At 47.2% G+C, this 24587-nt stretch overlaps 1 protein-coding gene across 1 annotated transcript in view; it reads right to left on the reverse strand.

Annotated features, from left to right (window-relative positions):
- Positions 1 to 24587, reverse strand: part of Lhx4 (LIM homeobox 4) — a 49442-nt gene that overhangs the window by 18970 nt on the left and 5885 nt on the right. The window contains exon 2 of the mRNA XM_004658740.2: positions 8263 to 8434. Coding sequence (XP_004658797.1) covers positions 8263 to 8434 — 172 coding nt within the window. The remainder of the gene's footprint in view (positions 1 to 8262; positions 8435 to 24587) is intronic.

Below are 24587 nucleotides of genomic sequence, written 5' to 3' on the forward strand. Positions count from 1 at the left end.
TGACCTTGGCCAGAGATTCAGCAGAAGATGATGGGGAGGCAGATCATGGGGCTAGCTTGGAAGTTTAGGTGGCAATGGGGGTAATGTGACCAGAGATGGGCCTGGCAGGAAGGGGTGCATGACTTAAGAAGGACACAAAGGGGGAAGATGGTGATCTGAAAGCTTCAGTGATACAGAAGTGTGGACTGGACTCAAGGTGCAGTGGTTTGAATGTGAATGCAGGTCCCCCATAGATTCTGGTGTTTTATTAAGCTTGTAACCTGAATCTCCAGCCACCTGGTTGGAGGAGGTGTCACTGTGGGGTTGTTCCTGGAGGCATGCCCTAACATGTCACTGGGGGTGGATCTGAATTGCCAGCCCATGAATGCCAGCCCAAAGGTGTGCAGAGAAGTCTGAGCTCTGGTGGTGTTTGTGTCTGCTGCTTTGTTTTTGGTGCTTGCTGGCTGTTTGGTTGCTAATCCCTGCTTGGAACTGTGAAAGGGGGCTAGCTTCTTACACCATCGATGGAACACCCCAGGATTTGCAAGCTTGCAATAAATCCCTTCCTGCCCCCATAACCTGTATCTGTTTGGAAGTTCATCCCAACAGTGTGGAGCTGTCTACAACACAAGGGCAGCAGGAATAACAAGAAAGCACTGAAGATGTTTTACCATGACTTGGCATGTGAATGGACAGTGATGAGGGTGAAGGAGAGAAGGAAGGAAGCTTCCCTCTTTACCACTCTTGGCCAGAGTGTTTGTTGCTGGAAAAGAATGCTGTCCATATCTGTGACTCCCAAGTCACTGGGATTCACTATGCTTGGGGACACTTGCCCTTGCCCACCACCATCTAAGTCCCGGGCCTATTTGCAACTATTTTGTCCCAGAGTTTCTGATGGCAGGAGGTCCATGAGATTTAGTTTCCCCAGATGTCAGGAGGCCCGGCTCCAGAGAACGGCTGCTGGGTGCAGCTGATGTGAGTGCTTGGCGCAAGCAGACAGATAATCCTGGGCTCATCACTGCCTGATCTACGGCTGCCAGTCCCCAAGGGGATGTGCTGGGCTAAGTAATTGCTTCTGCCTTGATTACAGGCCTTCACAAATGACTGTGGCCTGGTCCCTCCAGTGTGTTTGAGTCTTACAAATGTCCACACACGGAGACACTATCTGGACCATCTGATCGTTACCTTAAAAGGTTTAATTTGCTTAGCGAGGGAATTAGACTATAAACTATTCAGAAATTATGGAAAACCACACGTCAAAGAGACCCTCCCGCTCTGGGGGTTCCTCATTACAGTGTGTGTGTGTGTGTGTGTGTGTGTGTGTGTGTGTGTGTGTGTGTATCCTAGCAAGTGTGTGCTTATCAGAAATACAGACTGAAAAAATAAAAACAAATAAGAAAGAGCCGGTCGTGGTGGTGCATGCCTTTAATCCCAACACTTGGGAGGCAGAGGTAGGAGGATCACTGTGAGTTCAAGGCCACTCTGAGACTACAGAGTGAATTCCAGGTCAGCCTGGGCTAGAGCGAGAACCTGCCTTGAAAACACAAAAAAATAAAAATAAAATAAATAAATAAGAAAGAAATACAAACTGGTTCAACAAAAGTCTGGCCCATATGGATCCACAACCAAGGATATACCCCATAACTACCACAGCCTCTTTCTGAAGCAACTAGCTCCCATCCCACCTCCATGTCAAAACAGACACTTAGTCAGTGACCTGACTTCTACTCTACCTACTCAGAGCCATGTCTGGCCCCAGGCCCGTTGCAGCCACATCACCCCAGCCTCTAACCACAGGACGTGCCCTCTCACTTCTTTTCTCATTGCTACATCAATGCGCTATCATGACCCTGAGAAGAATAGCTGATAATAATGGCAACTACTGAGCACTTACTTGATCTTACTCAATCCTCATGGCACCTCCAAAAGCCTGACATTTTTATTCACACTTTAGAGATGTGAAGTGCAGTGAAGTCTGAAGTTCACACTGGATTCAAGCCCTCTGATGAAGTCCACCTAAAGAGATGCCAAGCCTGCCTCCCCATATAAGCCCATGTCCTGCGGGCCTCTGCCCAGCTGAGGACTAGAGGTCTTGGTTTCCAAGATATCCAGTGAGGTCACCAGGGAACACTCACCGACGCACCGCCAGCAAAACCGCCCTGCGGCAGCCGGCAGCCGAGCAAGCAGCGGAAGTGAAGCCGGGTGTCCTGGACCGCAGGAATAAATCACGCGCCCCAAGGACGCTGCCTGCCTGCCCTTGGCTGACGGCCGCCTGGAGATTGACTGGCTGGGGGAGGGGACGGAGACTCAGGAGGCACAGTGCCCACACAGCTCCCTGCCACCCTTCTCCACCACTAAGGCTTCCACTCCTCCAGGGATCCCTGGCTGCACCCCTCATTGCCTGACCAATAGAGTGAGGGCATCATGGGCATTAGGGAGCCACCTCAAAGAGACACAGTCTTTCAGATAAGAGCCTCTTGGGGCTGCAGCACCCTAGAAGCCCTGAGACTGTCCCCCACAGACCTCTGGTGGCCCAGGGCAGCCTGAAGTTCCCCACAGCCTCGAATGCCCTTGAAGTCTTGTCCTTATATCTAAAAGCTATATGAACCTCACTCTCCTCCGCTCCACAGTCACGTTTGCTTGGCTTGTCTCCCAAACCTTCACGTCAATCAACAGATGAGCCTGCCCTGTGGCTTGCCCTGTGCCACGGTGCTGTGCCCTCTGCATTCCGCCAGGCTGCCCTGCCCGCATCTGAGGTGCTCTGGGCAGTCCAAAGTCATCTCCATGGGAATCTTTAAATCTCGTGGAGCTCTGGGGAGGCCTCCTGACAGCCTGGGCCTCCAGAGAGCTGCCCTACAGTAGGGCCAGGTACCCGAAGATAGCCATAAAGGCTCTGGCCAGGTACCCGCAGATAGCTGTAAAGGCCCTTGCACCATCTCGGACATGCTCATCCACCATCTTCTTCCCACTCTGCACGTCACTGCGAGCTCCTCTTGAGAGACAGAGAAGGTCTAGTCACTTGTTGGCAAGCAAGGAGCTGGTAGAAGGTAGGACAGGGATGCCAGGAAGTTCACTTGGGTTCACCAAACCACTCTGTAACTCTATTTTGCAAAATGTTCCTGTGTGCCCTGGCTTTTGTGTAGCAGGTAAAATTAAAATGTGTGCTTTTCCTAAAGAAAACAATCCCAGCACTTGGGAACCTGAGGTAGGAGGATCACAGTGAGTTTGAGGCCAGCCTGGTACTATAGAGTGAGTTCCAGGTCAGTCTGGGTTAGGGTGAGACTCTGTCTTGAAAGAAAGAAAAAAAAAAAAGGAAAGAAGAAAGCAATGAAAGAGAAGGGAGATGGTTCAACCCCCAGAGCCTGCATAAAGCTGGGCACGATAGCTTGGGTCTGGAATCCCAGCACTCGTATGATAAGATGGGAGGTCAAGACAGAAAAATTCCTGGAAGCTCATTGGCCAGCTAGCCAGGTGTGCCATAATGACAAACAACAGGACACCATGTGGAACAAGAGGACAAGGTGGGAGACGAGACTAACACCAGAGGCTGTTCTCAGATCTACACTTGGGTGTCATGGTACACGCAGGCCCATACTCACACACATGAATAGGTACATGCGTGTCGTACACACACAAAGGAGAAACAATCAAGCCCAAATATGTCAGGGAATTTGTCAAAGGGCACCCAGTTGGCTGCTGACAGAGCCAGCGCTAGACCCCAGCTCTGAGAGCAGAGACCCCACCCTGTCTGCTCTGGGCTTCAGAGTGAGGGAACTGTGGTGCTCCTCAGAGGACTGTGATGCTGATGCGGTGGGGGCTGAGAAGTCCTGCTTCCAAAATCCTACTCTCCCCCGGCCCTGGGCCTATTGTAAGAAGACATGGGCCCTATGATCTGTTGGAAATGGCCAGTTTCACAAAACAATGCAGGAAGTTATTGGCCCTTTGCCTTGTGACTCAAGTTGTGGCAATCCTGGGCACATCTTCTGCATGGAGGGTGACCATCCTAATACTTAGAGCCTCCACTGGGCTCAGAACAAGTCACAACCCTTTCACACTGCATTAGTCCATGCAGTGGCTCTCCTCTTGGGCCTCAGAACTTTGTTTCATCCACAGGATAAAAGCCAAACACCAAAGAAGCAAAAACAACAAGCATTAAAAAAAATAAATCAGTCCATGTCACAGAGCAGGAGAGTTCAACCGTCCCAAAAGAAAAATGAAACCAAGCGTCCCCAGCAAGAATTCTTTCTTTGGGTAAACAACAACATCGCCCCCTGCTGCCTGTGGCCAGCATTACCACGGTTGTCTGGCAGATGGCTGGAGGAGGCCCTGCCTGGCCTCTGGCTCTCTGTATATCTGTCTTTGTTGCTGAGATACATCACACATCTCCAGGGAAGGGAGGGGGGAGAGGGAAGGGGCATTCTTCACATCACCTTATTGATTTGCAAAAGGGAGTGTAGAATACAAGTGGAGGATGGCCCAGGGTTGTGCAAAGCAGTGGCCCTGCTCTTGTTACAGGCAAAGAGATGAAAATGACTTTCCAAAGCCAGACGTGGTGGTGCTTGCCTTTAATTCCAGCACTCGGGAGGTGGAGGTAGGAGACTCGTGGTGAGTTTGGGGCCACCCTGAGACAACAGAGCAAATTCCAGGTCAGCCTGGGCTAGAGTGAGACCCTACCTCAAAAAATGAAAGAAGAAAGAGAGAGGGAGGGAAGGAAGGAAGGAAGGAAGGAAGGAAGGAAGGAAGGAAGGAAGGAAGGAAGGAAGGAAGGAAGGAAGGAAGAAAATATTGTTCCAAGAACTTCAAACCACAGCTCTGGTCAGAGTGTGTCCACATCAGGCCACCCCCATCTCTGAACAGGGCTATGTTCCAACCACCAGGAAAGGCCGCAAGGTTTTCTTTGTTCACTTCTTCATGGAGCATGAAGAAAGGATTCTCTCTGGCTCTGACTGGTGTCTTCTAAACCCCACCAGCTGAGAGCTCTCTGGAGTCTGACAGGCAAATTCAAGTACAGGGCACTTGTCACCCATCTCACAGAATTGCCACAGGTGTGACTTCTGATGCAGTTAACAGGGGGCCCTGGGTTTCCAGGACCCGTCTCGCTCTACTGCCCCACTGAGGTTCTCTGCTGACAGCACCCCCACCACATGGAAGCAGGAGCCCGGTGACATTTCGTAACCTGTAATGGGGAACGGGCTGTCACTGAGTCCCAAATGGGCAGTGGGTCCTAAAATCCCTGGGGACAGGAAGTGAGACTACTCTGCCGGACTTGCTCTCTTCCTGTCTTTACCTAGCATGGGGTCCACATCCGAAGCTCCTCAATCAGAAGGAGATGGGTAGTGTCTATAAATCATGTCTCCTCACTGAGGACTTTAAAGGTGCCAGTCATTATGGCTGATGGGCCTTCCATCAGCAAGGAGGAGAGTGGCCTCAACTTAATTTAAGTCCCCTTCCCAAAGCTGAATGGCCTGGTTTCAGCACTGAGTCTGTGGCCAGCTCCCTGTCGCCAACCCTGACCCAGGCCATCTAAGGAAGCAGAGCACTCTTGCAGAACGCGGGGAATCATTGCAGCGAAGTGGCCAGCCATACGTTTCCCAAGACATTGTGCAAAATACAGAAGAAACTGGTTGCCGAAGTCCTTGTGGGCCTACTATGCAAAGTGCTCCTTATTGTCTAAACCCAGCTCGGTCACCCTTGAGAGAGCAGAGAGGGTGTGATGTCTTCCTGGGGCTCCTGCCACCTCCCTGTCTCACTCCCATCGAGCCCTGGTGGAAACACCACACAGAACCCTGAGGCATTACCAAAGGATTCAGAGGGGCCTCTGGGGAGGAAGCCCTGGGTCTGTGGCAATGACAGACTCTGCCTGGACTCCATGGGCTGTCCTGACCCGCTGTCTCTCTCACAGGGTTGCTACAGGTGTGATGTCTGCTGCAGCCAAATGTGGAATGAAAGGAGGCCTTAGTGTTCCCAGGCCTGTCCCATCCTCCTGTACCCCTGAGGTTCTCTGCGCTGACAGCAAGGTCCACTGTATGGCCGCAGGAGCTGGACGACATCTAATGAGCTGTAATGAGGAACGGGCTCCTGTCCTTGGGCTCCAAATGGACAGTGAGTACTAAAGTCTCTGGGGATAGGAAGCGAAGCCACTCTGACTCTGGGAAGCTTGTTCCCTCCCTGCGGACCAATCAGAATCCCTGTGAGCGCTGAGGCCTGCCTCAGACGAAGCTCAGTACTACCCCACCTCTGTCCCCAGATAGCCATCTGGGCTTTCCAAGGGTGCAGGGACATTGGTACTTCTGGCCTGTGGTGATCCCTCTTCTATCTACACTGCACCCCTCCTGGGTCTAGGGAGACCCTCTTTCCTTGTCAGTCCATCTCCAAACTCTATACCTGCACTTCTACCACCTCCTTGTCTCTCACCCCATTTCCCAAAGCCGTCTAGCCAGGGCCAGACAAAGAGTGTGGCGCTCTGACCACGGGAGCAGAGCAGTCCACCCAACCTCCACGACCAGCACTTCTCCCGCCTGCCTCCGCTTCTAGTGCCGGCATGTACCGCCACACCTGGTCTTATGTGGTGTTTGGGATCTAGCCCAGGGCCTAGGCAAGCACCCAACCACAGCCCTCCTCTGGCCCTTCTCACACACGATCACGTTCATGTGTGCAGTGAGACACAATGCGCAATGGAGTCTGCCCCATCCGGGGCCCATCAGACCTGCTGCATCACCAGAGGGCTGGACCTCTGAGCCGCCACGGACTCGCTGGTGTGCCTGTGTGAGCTGCTACCGCCCTGCCCTCCTGCAGCATGCGCGCGTGTGTCCACGCACATGCGTACGCACAGGTTTACAGACATGGCCAAAGTGTGATGGTGACAATCTGAACAGCCTGAACATGGTCCAGAGGTAGCCCCTGTGGCCACCAGAATCTGTCACGTGCTTCTCAACAGCCCACGAAAGCAGTTTTTGGAGTCCTCAGAAATTCAGATCAAGTACTTCCTGCAGCTAAGCCTTTTCGAGCACCGCAGAGAAACCACGTTCTACACCCAGGACTCTTCTCCTCTCTGTCTACAGCACGCATGTGTTCTGGAGGCTGTACACACACTTTTATGTTCTGTTGGGCCTTTGGTCGTGCTTGCTGCATGCCTCAGGCTTTAGTGAGCCTCCCTGGCAGGCCTGCCTCATTTGCACGGGGCTCACAGGGCTGGCGTGAGTGAGCACGGGGGCTCAGTGTCGCCCACATATCACTCCTCCTCCCTGCTTTTAGTTTTCCTGGGTCCTTGGTGTTCCATGTTGGCTGAGGAACCTGCCTCAGGCAGTAGGTTCTAGGAAGAAAGTCCTAAATTAAATGGCACAGAAAATAAATTCCAAGGTCACCCTAACACAAAGGCCCAACAGAATTTTCCTAATGGTCCCAACCCCAGAATGAAAAAACAAGGACAATCTTTAGAGCCAACTCTCAGGTGACAGTCCCCCCAAGAATTTTACACATGCTGACCTATTTAAACCTGATGTAAGATGGGAACTATATTGGCAGCCCTGTTTTACAAATAAAATCGAGGTACATAAAAGTTAAAAGCACACAGCCAGGAAGTGGTTAAACCCAGGCAGAATCTGGGCTTTTTACCATCACATGAGACTGTCTTTACATGTGTTTCCACCCTGAGGGACAATACTGACAGATCCTGGTGTGAATCTCCCAGGGACCACCCTTCCCAGCCTCTGAGGCCTTGAGACCACCAGGACACACAGGCACAGGGGCTCCTCCGGGTGTGGGGTACTAAAAGCATCTGCTCTGAGAGCCCTGAGTTCCAACTCACCAAAGCAGAAAGAGCAGCCTGGCAAAGCCTGGGCTCTACCCACTGAGGGATTCCCACTCTTGTTTCATCAGTGCCCAGTGGCAGCAATGGGGTTGAAATCAAAAGGGGGATCTCTTTTTTTGTTGTTTGTTGTTCATTTTTATTTATTTATTTGAGAGCGACAGACAGAGAGAGAAAGAGGCAGAGAGAGAGAGAGTGGGCATTCCAGGGCCTCCAGCCACTGCAAAGAACTCCAGACGCATGCACCCCTTTGTGCATCTGGCTTATGTGGGTCTGGGAATCAAGCCCCGAACTGGGATCCTTAGGGTTCACAGGCAAGCACTTAACCACTAAGCCATCTCTCCAGCCCCCAAAGGGGGATCTCTATGAGGGGCATCATTAGGATTTATCTGACTCCCCTTCAGCCTCTATTCCTTCCCCACTGTCTAGGGCAAGGTAGAGATAGCCAGGACAAGGAGTGGGAGGCCATGACTCACTTGAAGAAGTCCTCTTTGCAGTAGACACTCCCGGCCCTGGAGAAGCACCTGTCAGCCAGCTGCATCTGGCAGTCTGCACACTTGAGGCAGGAGCTGTGCCAGTGTCTGTCCAGAACCTTCAGGATGAACTTGTCCAGGATGTGCTGGTTGCAGCCAGCACATTGGGGGATCTCTGTGGAGAGAGGGGAGAGAGATAGCATGAGCCTTCCACAGTTCCACAAGCCAGATACGGCCCTGTAGAGACACCTTCCCATCCTGTCTTTGGTGGGAACTGACAGGACCCAAGTACGTTTTTACAACTGAGTGAAAGCTGAACTAATAACAGCCCTAAAGTGCACCCTGCCTAGGCATGGACTGAAACCATCCGGCCTGCAAAGCAAGTGATACCAGCCTGGGGGTAGGCCAAGGTCCAGGCTGAGAGCGCCAGAGACTCTCAGACTCTTCATGAACTACAACAGGTGCAAGGATGGACTGCAGCAACATGCTGTTCCCTGCTGATGTCCTTTTCCTGTTCTACAAACAAGACAGCTATCCACTGATTTTTCAGGCTCCTTTACAGCTTGGGTTCTGCAGTGCTGTGGTTGGAACTCATACGTGCTAGGGCAAGCATGGTACCACTGAGCCACATGCCTAGTTCATAGCTTGGTATTTGAATTGAGAGTCCACCAATCACATGTACTGAGAAAAACCTTAACTCATAATAAGTTAAATGTAGGGACAGCTGAGGGGTAGGCTCACATCATACTGGTAGGGTCATGACAGAGGCCAAGAGGTGCTGAGGTTGAAATGTCCTGATTGGTGCTGGGGAATAATGGTCACCAACAGTGTAAATAAGCAGTGGATCCTGTGAGCTATAAAATCCACCATTCAGAAAAGATTACACACTGATGCAATAGTGGAGCATGGGCTATAGGGATAACCAACAGCTGCTTTCTGATTAGATATGAGGCCCATACAGTGATATGGAATTCATTCATACTTGGTACTCAGAGCCAAGCCTATGGCTTGGAAGGTGACAGACCATAGAAAGAAGCTTCCACTGTTCTTTGGCTGAAAGGAGAGGATATGCCCATCAAAAAGCCTTCTAAATAGCCAGACATGGTGGTGCACACCTTTAATACCAGCACTTGGAAAGCAGAGGTAGAAGGATCACTGTGAGTTCAAGGCCAGCCGGAGACTACATAGTGAATTCCAGGTCAACCTGGGCTAGAGTGAGACCCTACCTTGAACAAAAACAAGGCTGCTGAGAGGCTCAACACTAAAGAAGACTTATATCAGAGCCACAGAGTGGGAAGGTGTACTGTGAGGCATTGTCCTCCTGCACAGAGACTGACTGGTCCATTCATGACTGCACAGTGAATACTGATAATCCCACTGAGGAGGGCCCTCAGGGCATGACAGCAGGGAAGAGGGAATGTAACAGTATAACCTGATGGGAATATGACCAATATGCAAGATGCTCATACAATAAAGTTCTTGATTAAAAAATAAAAGAAAGGATCTCTAGCCACATGGGTGCCTTTCCTTGACTCTGTACTTCCCTTAATAAATATAATAATTTAATAAAAAAAAGATAAGAGAAGAAAGAATACAGATGGTTTAAAAAAAAAAAAAAAAGGAATGTCCTGGTCAATTATGGAAGAGGCAGTGAAGTCCTGGAGGATGAGTTATTCCTGGAAGCTCAGCTTAAAATTGGTTGAAAGTCACTTAACACCTATAACACTAACCACTAAAATAGTATAAGTGGAGTATGTTGTCTTCAACCAAACACCAACTACCACCACCACATCCTATTCCTTACCTGGGTGACTTCTTTCCAAGTCTGACATTCTATCTCTATCAAGGGTTTGCTAGGAGGTATGACAGTATATTGGGCCACTGATACTTAAAAATCAAGCTTCTATGACTGAATGAACAAGTTATGCTAGTAATAGTCATGTCCATCCTGTACCCCATGCCACATGCTTCTCAGGATAACTGTGAATGCAGACCAATACATTAGTAGATGATAACATCATATCACAATGTCAAAAGACTGGTCACTTCTGTGTCTTTAGCCATTTTCCCTATGCTGTACTGAACACACACATGTAAAAAGAGGAAGAGAACAAATATTAAGACCTAAAATATAAGAGTATAAGTACTGACCTTCCTCAAATAACCTCAGGATATGCATTCATGATGTCCACGATCACATGCACTCATGAAGTCCATGATCACATACACCCATGAGGTCCACAACCACATGTACTCATGATGTCCACATGCATTCATGAGATCCACAACCACATGTTGTCATGAGATCCACATGCACTCATGAGGTCCATAACCACATGTAGTCATGAGATCCACATGCAATCATGATGTCCACAACCACATGTACTCATGAGATCCACATGCATTCATGATGTCCACAGCCACATGTTGTCATGAGATCCACAGGCACTCATGAGGTCCAAATCTTCGTGCACTCATGAGATCCACATGCATTCATGATGTCCACAACCACATGTACTCATGAGATCCACATGCATTCATGATGCCCACAGCCACATGTTGTCATGAGATCCACAGGCACTCATGAGGTCCACATCTTCATGCACTCATGAGATCCACATGCATTCATGAGGTCCAAAGGCACTCTTGAGATCCACACGCAATCATGAGGTCCACAACCACATGTACTCATGATGTCCACATGCACTCATGAGCTCCACAACCTCATGCTCTCATGAGATCCACAACCACATGCACTCATGAGATCCCCATGCATTCATGAGATCCACAACCACATGCACTCATGAGATCCACATGCATTCATGAGGTCCATAACCACATGTATTCATGAGAGATCCACATGCATTCATGAGGTCCACAACCACATGTACTCATGATGTCCGCATATACTCATGAGATCCACATGCACTCATGAGATCCACATGCATTCATGAGATCCACATGCACTCATGATGTCCGAAACCACATGTACTCATGAGATCCACATGCATTCATGATGCCCACAACCACATGTACTCATGAGATCCACATCCTCATGCACTCATGAGATCCACATGCACTCATGAGGTCCACAACCACAAGTACTCATGAGATCCACATGCATTCATGAGATACACATGCACTCATGAGATCCACATGTATTCATGAGGTCCACAACCACATGTACTCATGAGATCCACATGCATTCATGAGATCCACAACCACATGCACTCATGAGATCCACATGCATTCATGAGGTCCACAACCACATGTACTCATGAGAGCCACATGCATTCATGAGGTCCACAACCACATGTACTCATGAGATCCACATGCATTCATGAGATCCACAACCACATGCACTCATGAGATCCACATGCATTCATGAGGTCCACAACCACATGTACTCATGAGAGCCACATGCATTCATGAGGTCCACAACCACATGTACTCATGAGAGCCACATGTACTCATGAGATCCACAACCACATGTACTCATGAGAGCCACATGCATTCATGAAGTCCACAACCACATGTATTCATGATGTCCACAACCACATGTATTCGTGATGTCCACATGCACTCATGATGCCCACAACCACATGTACTCATAGGATCCACATGCATTCATGAGAGCCACAACCACATGTACTCATGAGTTCCACATGCACTCATGAGATCCACATGCATTCATGAGGTCCACAACCACATGTACTCATGAGATCCACATGCATTCATGAGAGCCACATGCATTCATGAGGTCCATATCCTCATGCACTCATGAGATCCACATGCATTCATGAGATGCACAACCGCATATACTCATGAGATCCACATGCATTCATGAGAGCCACATGCATTCATGAAGTCCACACCACATGTACTCATGAGATCCACATGCACTCATGATGCCCACAACCACATGTACTCATGAGAGCCACATGCATTCGTGAGGTCCACAACCACATGCACTCATGAGAGCCACATGCATTCATGATGTCCACAACCACATGTATTCGTGATGTCCACATGCACTCATGATGCCCACAACCACATGCACTTATGAGGCCCACATACATTCATGAGGTCCACAACCACATGTATTCATGATGTTCACAAGCATTCCTGATGTCCACAGTCACCTGTACTCATGGGATCCACATGCACTCATGAGGTACACAACCAGGGGTTTCCCACATCAGTTTTAAGGAGTAATGTTGTTAATTGTTTGTTCACAGCAACTCCCACTGGGAAGAGGGATCCTCACTGGACAAGAGTAGCATTTCTTTCTCACCAGCAGGCAAGTGCCTGGCACACAAGGATAATTCCCCAAGGTTAACTACTAGACAGCAACTGTTCCAATCCTTACTATGAAATTGCCTGAAATAGTTCCTCAGTTTCTCTGACATGCTCCACAATGCCAACAAAAGTACTAAAACCAAATTTCTCATGAATCCCACATGTGCCTGTATTCATATCATGCCTATGGGTGGGATATAGATCTTTAAATTTGAGCATAGGGGAAACACTGAGAAAAATTAGCATATCAAAATCTCACCCTAAATAGATGGCTTATCATAAAGAAAACAAATGCTGGAGAGGATGTGTGACGGAAGTGGGGGAGAAACCCTATAGTCTGTTGGTGGAAGTGTAAATTAGTGCAGCCACTATGGAAGTCAGCATGGAGGTGCCTCAAAAAACTAAAAATAGAACTACTGCATACCATTTCTGAGTATATACCTGAAGGAATATAAGTTAACATCTGACAGTGACAGCTGCACATCCACAGTTATTGCTGCGCTCTTTGTGGAATCAACCTCGGTGACCATCGACAGCTGAATGGATGAAGAAACTGTGGTGTGCACATACACACCATGGAGTTTTATACAGTCAAAAAGAGGGATGGAACCATGCCATTTGTGCGAAAGTCGACAGAACTGGAGATCATCACATTCAGTGAAAAAACCAGACTCAGAAAGACATGTATCATCCTTACTCATATGTAGTATCTTGGTATGAAAAAAAGACATGGAAGTGGAAGGGGGAAGCCAGGCATGGTGGCTTGTACCTTTTCATTATACCATTTCAGCACTTAGGAGGAAGAAACAGTAGGAACAGGACTTTAAGGTCAGCCTCAGCTACATAGCAAATTGAAGGCCAGCCTGGGCTACATGAGATCCTATTTCAAAAAAGGAGAAGGGCTGAAGAGATGGCTTTGTGGTTAAGGTGCTTGCCCACAAAGCCTAAGGACCCAAGTTTGATTCCCCAGGACCCATGTAAGCCAGATGCACAAGGAGACACATCCATCTGGAGTTTGTCTGCAGTGGCTGAAGGCCCTGGTGCACTCATTCTCTCTCTCTCTCTCTCTCTCTCTCTCTCTCTGTCTATATATATATATATATATATATATATGTATGTATATATATATACATATATATATATATATGTATGTATATATAGATGTGTAGAAAGATATTTCTCTCAAATAAATAAAATATTTTTTTGAAAATAAGAAGAAGGGCTGGAGAGATGGCTTAGCGGTTAAGCGCTTGCCTGTGAAGCCTAAGGACCCCGGTTCGAGGCTCGGTTCCCCAGGTCCCACGTTAGCCAGATGCACAAGGGGGCTCACGCGTCTGGAGTTTGTTTGCAGAGGCTGGAAGCCCTGGCGCGCCCATTCTCTCTCTCCCTCTATCTGTCTTTCTCTCTGTGTCTGTCGGCTCTCAAATAAATAAATTAAAAAAAAAAAAAAGAAAATAAGAAGAAAAGGAAAGAAAATAGGAGGGCCATGGGAAAATGAAGGGGAAGAGGAGGCAGAAAACAGGAGAGGGTAATGAATGGAGACAAATATGATTAAAGAACCTGATATACATATATGAAAATCTCATAATGAAACCCATTGCTATATGCAAGTAACATATGCTAACCAAAACAATACATGAAGCAAGAAAGCTTTCTCAAGCCTCAAGACAGAACAGTGACTAAACACCATTAATAGTCCTATACACGTTCTCACCATGGACCCCTGCTTCTTCCAGGGCCTCAGCACCACTGGCATTTGCTTGAATGTCGAATCTGTTAGCCAAAGGTTTGCCTGTTGGCCCTTTTCTCAAGTCCCCTGAGTCACACTAAGGCTGAGATGTTGCAGGCAGTTTATATAGGAATTCTTTTTTTTTTTTTTTTTTTTCTATTTCAGAAATTTTCCCCAGCCAGGTTTGGTGACACACATCTGTAGTCCCAGCACTGGGAAGGCTGAGGCAGAAGAATCAAGAGTCTGGGGTTAGACTACATCACATAGTGAGACCCTATCTCAAACAAAACATAATAACAAAAAGTTTTCCTTTGTGAGAAAGACATTCTTCAACTAGCAAACACTTATCAAGCGGTTCTGATTCTCCAGAAAGTGCTAAGCGCACGATGGCCTCAGGAGTGTCCATCTAACACAGGGTATGGGAGGACTGGATAAGACATGCGCTCTGGAGCCACGGGTGTAAATCTCGGCTCTGCTTCTTCTCCTTGGCCTAATTACCCTCCCTGCCTCAGTTTCTCAGTTGTAAAACTGGGGTGAGGAGGCCAATGGTGTCCCACAGGATTCACATGAAAAGTAAAGGAATCAATATACTGGAAAATGTCAGCACAGGATCTGGTATACAGAAGACATTCCACCAGGACTTACTGTGACAGGAGATGATTAACTGCACTAAGGGGCACACACCCTCTTGAGCTTCATCACGCTGAGCCTTGGTAAGCGTCCAGGCACCTACCTCACCACCTTCTGAGTGACCATCACACAGCAGTCCTGATGGACTTGGGCCTATCTGCCTTCCTCTGAGTGGGTACTCTCCCAACCATTCTTGTGACTGTCTCTCGGGGACTGGTATGCAGGAGGGGCGGGGGAAGACTTGGAAGGAGGGTTGGCACTTGAGCTGGCCAGGAGAAATTGCGCGGAGGCATAGTGGTGCATAGCCAGGACACGCCCAGCCTCCAACAGAGGAGACTGGGGACAGCGCGGGGCAGCAGCTTTCAACGCAAGGGTGAGGGTGCGTTCCTCCCGGCTGCCAGGGCTGCCTCAGGCATCATCTTGTGGGCAGGGGAGAGGCAGGGAGCCCAGAAGCCCTTCCAACTCCGGGAATTAAATCGCGGGGACAGGATGCAGAGGAAGGTTGAGCAAGGCCTGCTGGCTGCTTCTGGAGCGCCCCAGTAGCTGCGCACCCCGAGGTCGGCCACCGTCACCCATCGCTGAGCACCGCCGCCCCGAGCACGCCGGGCGCGACCGGGTGCTGATGGTCCAGCACCGACTGGGGGCTTCTTTGTGAGATGATGCCAACAAGGGCCCGCTGGGTAGCCAGGGCGGTGGGGGGTGGTGAGCAGCTGAGCTGCTCCCGTCCCCCCTCCAGAGCCAACGAATTGTTATTGTTTAGCCTGCCCTCCAAAGAAGGGTACGGCTGTATTTCTCCTCCCAGTCACAAATGCCTGAGATGCGGGTAAGGATGTATGCCCATAAAATTTATTTCGAGCAAGGTATCTAGCGGGAGACTTAATATGATGAGTATTCGGGAGAGAATACATTAGGGCTAATATATGCAGGAGCGTCCCAGGAAGCTGACAGACAGGCCTATTCAGCCTCCAGCTGGGTCTGGCAAGAAGGGGGGGGGAGGCACCCAACCAGGGATCCCCCGGAGAGGCCTGGGGACCAAACTGGTCCCTGGGGTTTGACACAAATGTAAAGAATAGATTAAAGACCCCTTTTTAAGTTAAAAAGGAAAACTAAAACCAGCCCACTGTGTTTCTACAGGCAGGGGACAGAGAGACAGAAAAAGATCTTTTTCAAGTTGGAAGCCCTTTCAAAGATCCCCAGTCCATAATAAGAATAATAATGAAGCCTGTTGTGAGCTGTGGTGGGGTTCCATACTAACTCCTTGTTTTCACAGCTAAGTGAGGAAGATGGTGTGGTGTCACCTCCACTTCACAAATGAGTAACTGCCTGGAGTGGTCAGTAAGTGTGCCCTACTGGGAGAGAAGCAGATGTGATCCGCAGCCTGGCTGGCCTCTCCGGAAGGCAGACTAACCCCACTCCAGTGCCGGGGTTATTTGGCTTGACCTGCCACTTTATAGAATGAAGACAGAGACAGGCGGTCTCAAAGCCGGGTGAACAGTGTGGCAAGGGAGATGAGCCACCAGCTTCTGTGCTCCCTAACCTTTGGGCAAATGGGAATGTTTGAGGCAGAAACTCTGATCTTCTCTGCAGCATATGTTTGTGTCTCCTAATACCCAGGGGAGGACCAGGAGTGACCGCCATCCCTTCCACCCAGCTGGGACGGGCTGGCTTGCTGACGGTGTCCTTCAAACTCAGACCCACTCCTCCCCCTGAGGAGGTGAGGTCATCTTAGGCTACAAGCGGCTAGTAAGAAATGTAAATTATCTGGAAATTTGGGGGTGGAGCAACAGAACACAAATCTTTTCCTTCCTATAATGAATTGCTATTATTATTATTGTATTTTTTTATAATTTGGAGAGCCTAACTAGGACAGAGGTCATACCGGTTTCCTACCAGAAATAAAGCTGTAACCAAACCTTTCAAGGGGTAAGAGGATTTCCAAATTCTCAATAAACTCAACTTACTTCATTAGTATCTAGTCATATCACAAGATCTTCCTTTAGAAACTGGGATTTAAACAGAACCTCGGGGTCAAGACAGAATTTGATCTATAAACTCAGTTCCCATTATGAGGAGTCCTTTCCTTTAAAATGAAAGTTTTTATCCCAGCTGCACAGGGGTGCTCTGTGGTGATGTTCTCTACTGGGGCTCCACAGAGGGCAAAGGCAGTCATGCGAGCAGCCCTGGAACAGCCAGTGAAGAAACTGTAATTGCTGAACCACGGTGGCTGGGACCATCCACGAACTCCCTGTCTCTGGCAAGGTGACATGGCTCAAGACACAGTCCTAAGCCCATCGAGATCCCCTCGCTATCCACAGAGACCTCCCACATACTCTCACACTTGTTATACACACGAACTTTATATATACACATATATCTGTCTATGTATTTATATATATGTACACACATACATACATACAGAGAAACACAATAGACATGGATGCACCCTGAGACACACAACGTACACACATATGTATATAAGCCTTACCTAATTTGACCTTGCCAACTTTTTATGTTGTTTTTGAGGGGGTTTTGATTTTGTTTTGTTTTGGGGGCAGACAGCAGAGTCTCACTTTTGCCCAGGCTGGACTTGAACTCGGCAATCCTCCTACCTCAGCCTTCTGAGTGTTAAGATTAAAGGCATAAGCCACCGTGCCCTGCTTGACCTTATCACTGCACAAAAGGGAACTGGGGACAGAGAAGGGGTCTCACGGCTGCTCCTTGCACAATGACAAGACAATAGATGAGCCACTGGCCACAAGGTGAACACACATAGCACACTCACTCTCCATTCAGAGACAGAGACACCAGACATCAAGGCCAACACACACACTCACACATACACAAGTGCATACACACACCACAGTTACCTACACACATCATGCAAACACACACACACACATGTCCTCACACATAGGCAATGCCACGCTGGCAAAAAGCCAGTCCTGAAGTCAAGCTTTGTGAAGGGAAGCCACAGCTGACAGCAGGCACCCCGAGGATGTGGGGGAAGGTAGGAGTGAGTGGAACAGAAAGCCAGCAGGGAGCAGAAACATTTGAAAGTTTCCAGTTCTGTGTGCAGATGTTCACATCTTTAAGGCTGCCAAATGCTTACACATTGGCGTGTATTCAGACTCTGATTGTGATCTTGAGCAAGTTTCTAAACATTTTCGTCCTCAGTTTTTTCACCTATAAAATGGCTATAGTAACGCAAGTCTATTATTTCTGTGTTGTGACCACATGAGCTGGTGAGTGTGAACACCTAACTGCACAGTCCCATTGTCCAAGCTTAATGTTTAGCTCCCTTCTCCATCAGCTAATGGCCTGATGAATTCATGTGTATATATATATATGTATATATATATATACACACACATATATATATATGTGTGTGTGTATATGTATATATATATATATATATATTTTTTTTTTTTTTGGTTTCTTGAGGTAGGGTCTCACTCTAGCCCAGGCTGACCTGGAATTCACTATGGAGTCTCAGGGTGGCCTCGAACTCACAGTGATCCTCCTACCTCTGCCTCCCGAGTGTTGGGATTAAAGGCGTGCGCCACCACGCCCGGCTGAATTTATATATTTAAAGCATATCATGAAGCCCTAAATTTAACCCCCAGTACTACAAAAAGAGATTATACTTTACTATTTCCCAAAGCATCTTTTCCCCTCCTTCCCCCCTACTAACACATTCAAAACTCTCCTCCACCTCTTGAATTCTAAGACATACTCCTTTCTTAGCAATGTCATCCTTGAGGATTAACCACAGATAATGCAACATGACAAGAGTTTGCTCTCTTTGCATTTAAGAAGTCTAGCATATTCCTTGTTAGAATGAGAACAAAATTGTGCAACCTTATGTGAACATTAAGACAAAGGAGTTGGGCTACCTACCGACTGCCTGACCCCACTCTCATTGCCAGCTTGTATCTGGTGGTCCCGTCTAAACAAATAAAGCTATAGTGATCCTCCTGCAAATACTTCAGGTGTTTTGAGGACAGGCTTGTAGGTTGTATAAACCTCTTGATGAAGGAATTGATTGTGATTATTATCAAAGGGTCTGTAGCTGTTACTTATTAAATAATAGACACCTTCCTTTGGACATTTGGATGCCTCCAAGAAAAGTGCTAGAAGCTTCCAGTATTAGTCAGAAAATGAGTTGTGCTTTTACATCTCCAATTGCTCTGTCAGAAGTCTCAGGAAACTGGGAAGGTGTAGAAACCTGAGGGCCCAGTATGTTCTGTGGCAGGCCAAACTGCCCAAGCCCTCCTGTGACATCTGTAAGTGTTGTGCCTTCATATTCTCTACCCACATTTCTTCATTTCCAAGAAACCACTGTCAAGGAACCATGAGCCGCCATGAAACATTTCAGAGGATTTGTGTTTGTTTGATCGATTTTATTATTTGAAAAATAATTTCTATCTTCTTGGCCACAAAAGGTCAACAAAGTAGTGGGGGAATTATAAGCGTCTACCATTGGAACTAAGATATCCAATAATGATTTCTGAAATGTATTTAAGAAAGTGTACTTTTCTTGGAAAATGAATCACAATTTCAAATATTTCCACTGTAATCACAATGCTGGTGCATTTCTTTAATACCTTTAAAAACTAAGTTATTTTTGTAGTTCTAAGAATAACGTTCCTTTGACCATGCTCTGAGACCAGATTAATATTTGGTAAAAGTTGAATTTGGAATCCTTGTGACATATTGCTTTTTGGCTGCCTTTTGGATGGATGCAGTTCCTTTTTCCATAATTTGTCTAATACTTAGAACAATATTTTCCCTGCTGCTTTTTTTTTGTTTTGTTTTGTTTTTCAAGGTAGGGTCTCACTCACTCTAGCCCAGGCTGGAATTCACTATGGAATCTCAGGGTGGCCTCGAACTCATGGCAATCCTCCTACCTCTGCCTCCCAAATGCTGGGATTAAAGGCGTGCCCCACCACATCCGGCTCCCTGCTGCTTTCAAGAAAGGATGCTGGGCAAGGTGGTACGTTTGTCTGGAGTCCATTTGCAGTGGCTGGAAGCCCTAGCATGCCTATTCTCCGTCTCTCCCCTCCCCCATGCCTCCCTCTTTTGCTCTGCCAAATAAATAAATAAATAAAAATGAAATATTAAAAAAGAAAGAGGGCTGGAGAGATGGCTTAGCGGTTAAACGCTTGCCTGTGAACCCTAAGGACCCCGGTTCGAGGCTCGGTTCCCTAGGTCCCACGTTAGCCAGATGCACAAGGGGGCGCACGCTTCTGGAGTTCGTTTGCAGAGGCTGGAAGCCCTGGCGTGCCCATTCTCTCTCTCTCCCTCTATCTGTCTTTCTCTCTGTGTCTGTCTCTCTCAAATAAATAAATAAATAAAAATTAAAAAAAAAAAAGAAAGAATGCTAGGGTCTGGGGGAGATGTTTCCAAGGTACCCTGTTCAAATACCCCACAATAGTCCTGCTCATTGAGCTTGGCCATCGTCTTGGGACACCAGTGAGTGCCCTGCTACTCCATCTGCAGAATGAGAACCATGATCCTGGCCTCTGAGGATCTTTTTTGTTTTTTTTTTTATTATTTATTTATTTATTTATTTGAGAGCGACAGACACAGAGAGAAAGACAGGTAGAGGGAGAGAGAGAGAATGGTCGGGCCAGGGCCTTCAGCCTCTGCAAAGGAACTCCAGACGCGAACGCCCCCTTGTGCATCTGGCTAACGTGGGACCTGGGGAACCGAGCCTCCAACCGGGGTCCTTAGGCTTCACAGGCAAGCGCTTAACCGCTAAGCCATCTCTCCAGCCCCCTCTGAGGATCTTAACATCACCAGCCCTCTACCAAACCTGCATGCTCATTCCAGACTCCCTGTCCAGTGGCTATCTGAAGGTTGAGTGAATAAGGAGCTTTCTTAAGGACACATAGTTGGGAGCTGAATTGGAGGACAGCATCTGGGGCTGAATAAAGACAACAGCTTCCAGCGATGTTCACCAAAGCCACCACTCTTTGAGACTTTTCTTCCAAAATCTTTTCACAGGAGACTTTACCTGAATAAGTAGTTGGCTATAGTATGTTCTCAAAAAACACTGAATTTTATTTAAGTTTCTTTACTGACTTTTCTTAAATGGGATTGTAAGGAAATACATAGACAAGTAAATGTTGGGTACATTTTCTTCCTTTCTCCTCTCTCTCTCTCTCTCTCTCTCTGTCTCTCTCTCTCTCTCTTTCTTTCTTTCTAACATCTCACTCTAGCCCAGGCTGGTTTTGAATTTAGAGTGATCCTACCTCAACTTCCTGAGTGCTGGGATGATATGCATGAGATATGTATGGTTTTTTTCTTGAAATTTTCCATTCCGATCTTACAGGTAAGGAGGGGAAAAAAATTACAAAGACATTATGCTTCATTGCCTCAGGTTCCCTGTTAACAAAAGCAAGAGGCTTAGGAAGATAAAGAGGTGGGAGAGTTCAGTCTAGGAATGACTAATTCTAACGTGTTGCCATGACCTAAGGTCACAAAACATATGAATTTATGACACACCTGTCTACTTCATGCATGATTTCTGAAATATCTGTCAAGGAAGTAAAATGGAGATGTAGCTAAATAGTAATGAAATTAGAGCTTCATTCCTAGAGAACTCTTGAAAAAAATTTCCAGGTCTGGAGGGATGGCTTAGTGCTTAAGGTGCATGCCTGCAAAGCCAAAGGACCCAGGTTCGATCCCTCAGGACCCACATAAGCCAGATGAACAAAGTGGCACATGCTTCTGGAGTTCATTTGCAGTGGCTGAAGGCCCTGGTGTGCCCATTCTCTCTGTCTCTAATATATAAAATAAATAAATAAAGATAAAAAACTTTCCAATTCAGAGTTATCAACATTAATGCTGACAATAAGATCTTATTTTCTGGTCACAAGCTCTCTTCTAAATCACCTGACAACTGTGACCTAAGGAGCCTAGGAATGGTTCACCCTGCAGCTCACAGCAAGAAAGCCCAAGACCCAGGGTTTGGCCCTTCAGGACAAATGGTGAATAAATAGATGTGTGCGGAGTTCCCCGCCCACTTCCTGACTCTTTGTTATTGAAGACATTTAGTTTATTTGGTTTTTGTTTGTTTGTTTGTTTTTATGAGGGCTCTTTATAGTTATCTTTTTTGTTTCACTGATTCTACACCAATGCATTTTGAAGAGTCTCACATAACTGTCCAAAATATCTTCTAATTTTTTTCATTTATTTTTTTCTAAGCAAGGTCTCACTCTAATCTAGGCTAACCTGGAACTCACTCTGCAGCGCCAGGCTATATCCAACTCACTGTGATGCGTTTACCTCAGCCTCCTGAATGCTGGCACTAAAGGTGTGCACCCCATCCTGCTTTTATAAAATTTTCTGAAGTGATTTTCATAATCTAGAAATAATGCTCTCAAGAGCAACATTGCTAAGACACAAAATGTCAATATTCATTCTTTCAGATTCCAAGAGAGAAGGTGCTTTGAGCATCCTGGTATTTTATAATGGTGACAGCATCATACACACAGAGAGTGGGGCGTCTGCCACAAAAATTGTGGGGGAAAATCATAATTTAAAAAACTAGCATTACATTTAAAGTCATATTCCCTAACATACTTATATGCTGAATTAATTAACTGCATGCTTAAAACACATCAATCCACAATTATCTTGTTATCTGTTTTTTTTCTTTCCCCTCATTTGTTTTGGCAAATGTTTAATCAGTAGAAGAAAGTCAGAAAATCCTCCTGGCATCAGAAAAGAAGACACCTAAGGTTGTCATTTTTCTCCATTTCCTTTCTGATTCTTTGATTCCTTATTTGTTTTACCTGGTTGTCTGAAGTTCCCTTGAAAATATCCTTTGTCCCCTCTCTGCTTAGACAGTTAAAGAAATTGTAGCCCGACTAATAAAAAAGGAATGTTTAATGATTTTCAGGAGATCATTTCGATATTACCACATTGAGTTGTAATTTTGATAGTATTTTAACAGAAGGAGTTCAGCAGCAAATGAAATACACGATGTCAAGATGTATTTGCAGGTGCAGGATTACTTTCCAGATAATATACTGCTGGAGAATTAGTATCTTTCAGTTGGATACGGAATATTTTCACTAATTGAAAATAAAACAGGAAATTACACTAAACAAATCCATGGCTGTGTGGAAATGCTGTGGACACACCCCTATTTCCACTCCGTTTTCCCATTTAATCATTTCTCAATCTCCACACAGTATATTTTTAGTTACATTCTGTGGCAATATCCCACATGTTTGGCAACGTCTCCCTCATAAGAAGAAACTTTCAATTAATTTGGCGGCCAGTGTTGCTCTATTAGGCTATTCCCAGAACCAAACCCTTAACCCCCTAACATTGTAATTAAAGCAAATTATACTTTAAAGGCATGTGAGGATGAGGTAGTGCAGTACAACTCCTGGGGTTAGATCTAGACTGACAGGCTGTGAGGAGGTTTAAGAGAAGAAATCTACAAAACAAACAACAGGAGTTAGGATTCGCCTCCCAAGAAGATAATCCAGTCAGTCCCAAATACAGTGAAACCAAAGTACATTTTGCTAGGGAGAATCCATTTCAATCTTGCCAATTAAACGCAACCTGGCCACCCACCCCCAACAACAATGCCTCAAAATGGTTGCGCTCCATTTTGATCAGGGCTCCTGTAAAACTGAGGCAGGGCTGCGGGGTGGGGGGCGCAGGATTCACAGCCACATCTATTTGTAACAAGAACCAGTGCCAGGGTGGCTGCTGTCCTACACCTGGTCCCTGGGCATCCCTCCAGGAGCCCCTGCACGCAAGGTAAAAGATAGGTCTCTCGCTACCTTGCAGACTACTAGATACACCATCTCCAAGAAAAACCGCTGATGTTCCAGCTCCCACGTTCCTTCCTGCAAAGATTTCACAAAGAACGCAGAGGTGGTATAGGAGACAGGGGGTCGTGGGAAGGAAGGGCAGGAGAGAAAGTTGCAGTGGAGAGGTCTTTCAAGCCACCAAGCCAGGGCGGGGTTTTACTAAGAGCAGTTTGTCCCAGTTTGCTCACAACCGTCTTATAGACAAGGCTAGCACCCATTCCAGAAAGAGAAAAAAAAAGGAGAAAATCATTGCAGGAGTACCCCCCCACACACACCGCCCGCCCTCCAGCCTGTTCCAAACCCAGCAGAGCGGGAGATCGTGGATCGTGGACGGCCACCGCAGCTGCTGCTGGGGGTCCTCTCACCTTGGGTTTCCCCAAAGTGCGTAATATCACTCCTTCCCTCTTCTCATCATCCAGACGGGTTCCACGTTCCTATGCCTTTCAATGCTTCTCAGCTCTATTCCGATACATGCTCCCGCTTGAAATAAATGGCACAAGGTCCCCTGATCCAACTCTACCCACCTTCCCCCAACCCCAAGTCTTCAACTGGAGAACACAAGTTTTCCGGCCGGAGACATCCACCCAGTAACCGCCATTCCTGCCCAAAACGAGAGGCTCAAAGGAGATTTCGTGATAACACAACAGAAAGCACTGGTTAATCCTTGCTAATTACCTGCCCCTGCCTGCGGGTGTGCAGGGGCCCCTGTCCGCCACCGCCACGGCCACCTCCGCGGGGCTGGGCGCTCTCGGGGCCGTCCCCTAATGCGGTGGCGACTAATCGCTAATTGACTGTAAGGCGCAGTGAAAGGGCGCTAAAAATCCGAAGCAAATGGG

The sequence above is a fragment of the Jaculus jaculus genome, chromosome 1 (genome assembly GCF_020740685.1).
Source record: "Jaculus jaculus isolate mJacJac1 chromosome 1, mJacJac1.mat.Y.cur, whole genome shotgun sequence".
Taxonomy (NCBI): Eukaryota; Metazoa; Chordata; class Mammalia; order Rodentia; family Dipodidae; genus Jaculus; species Jaculus jaculus.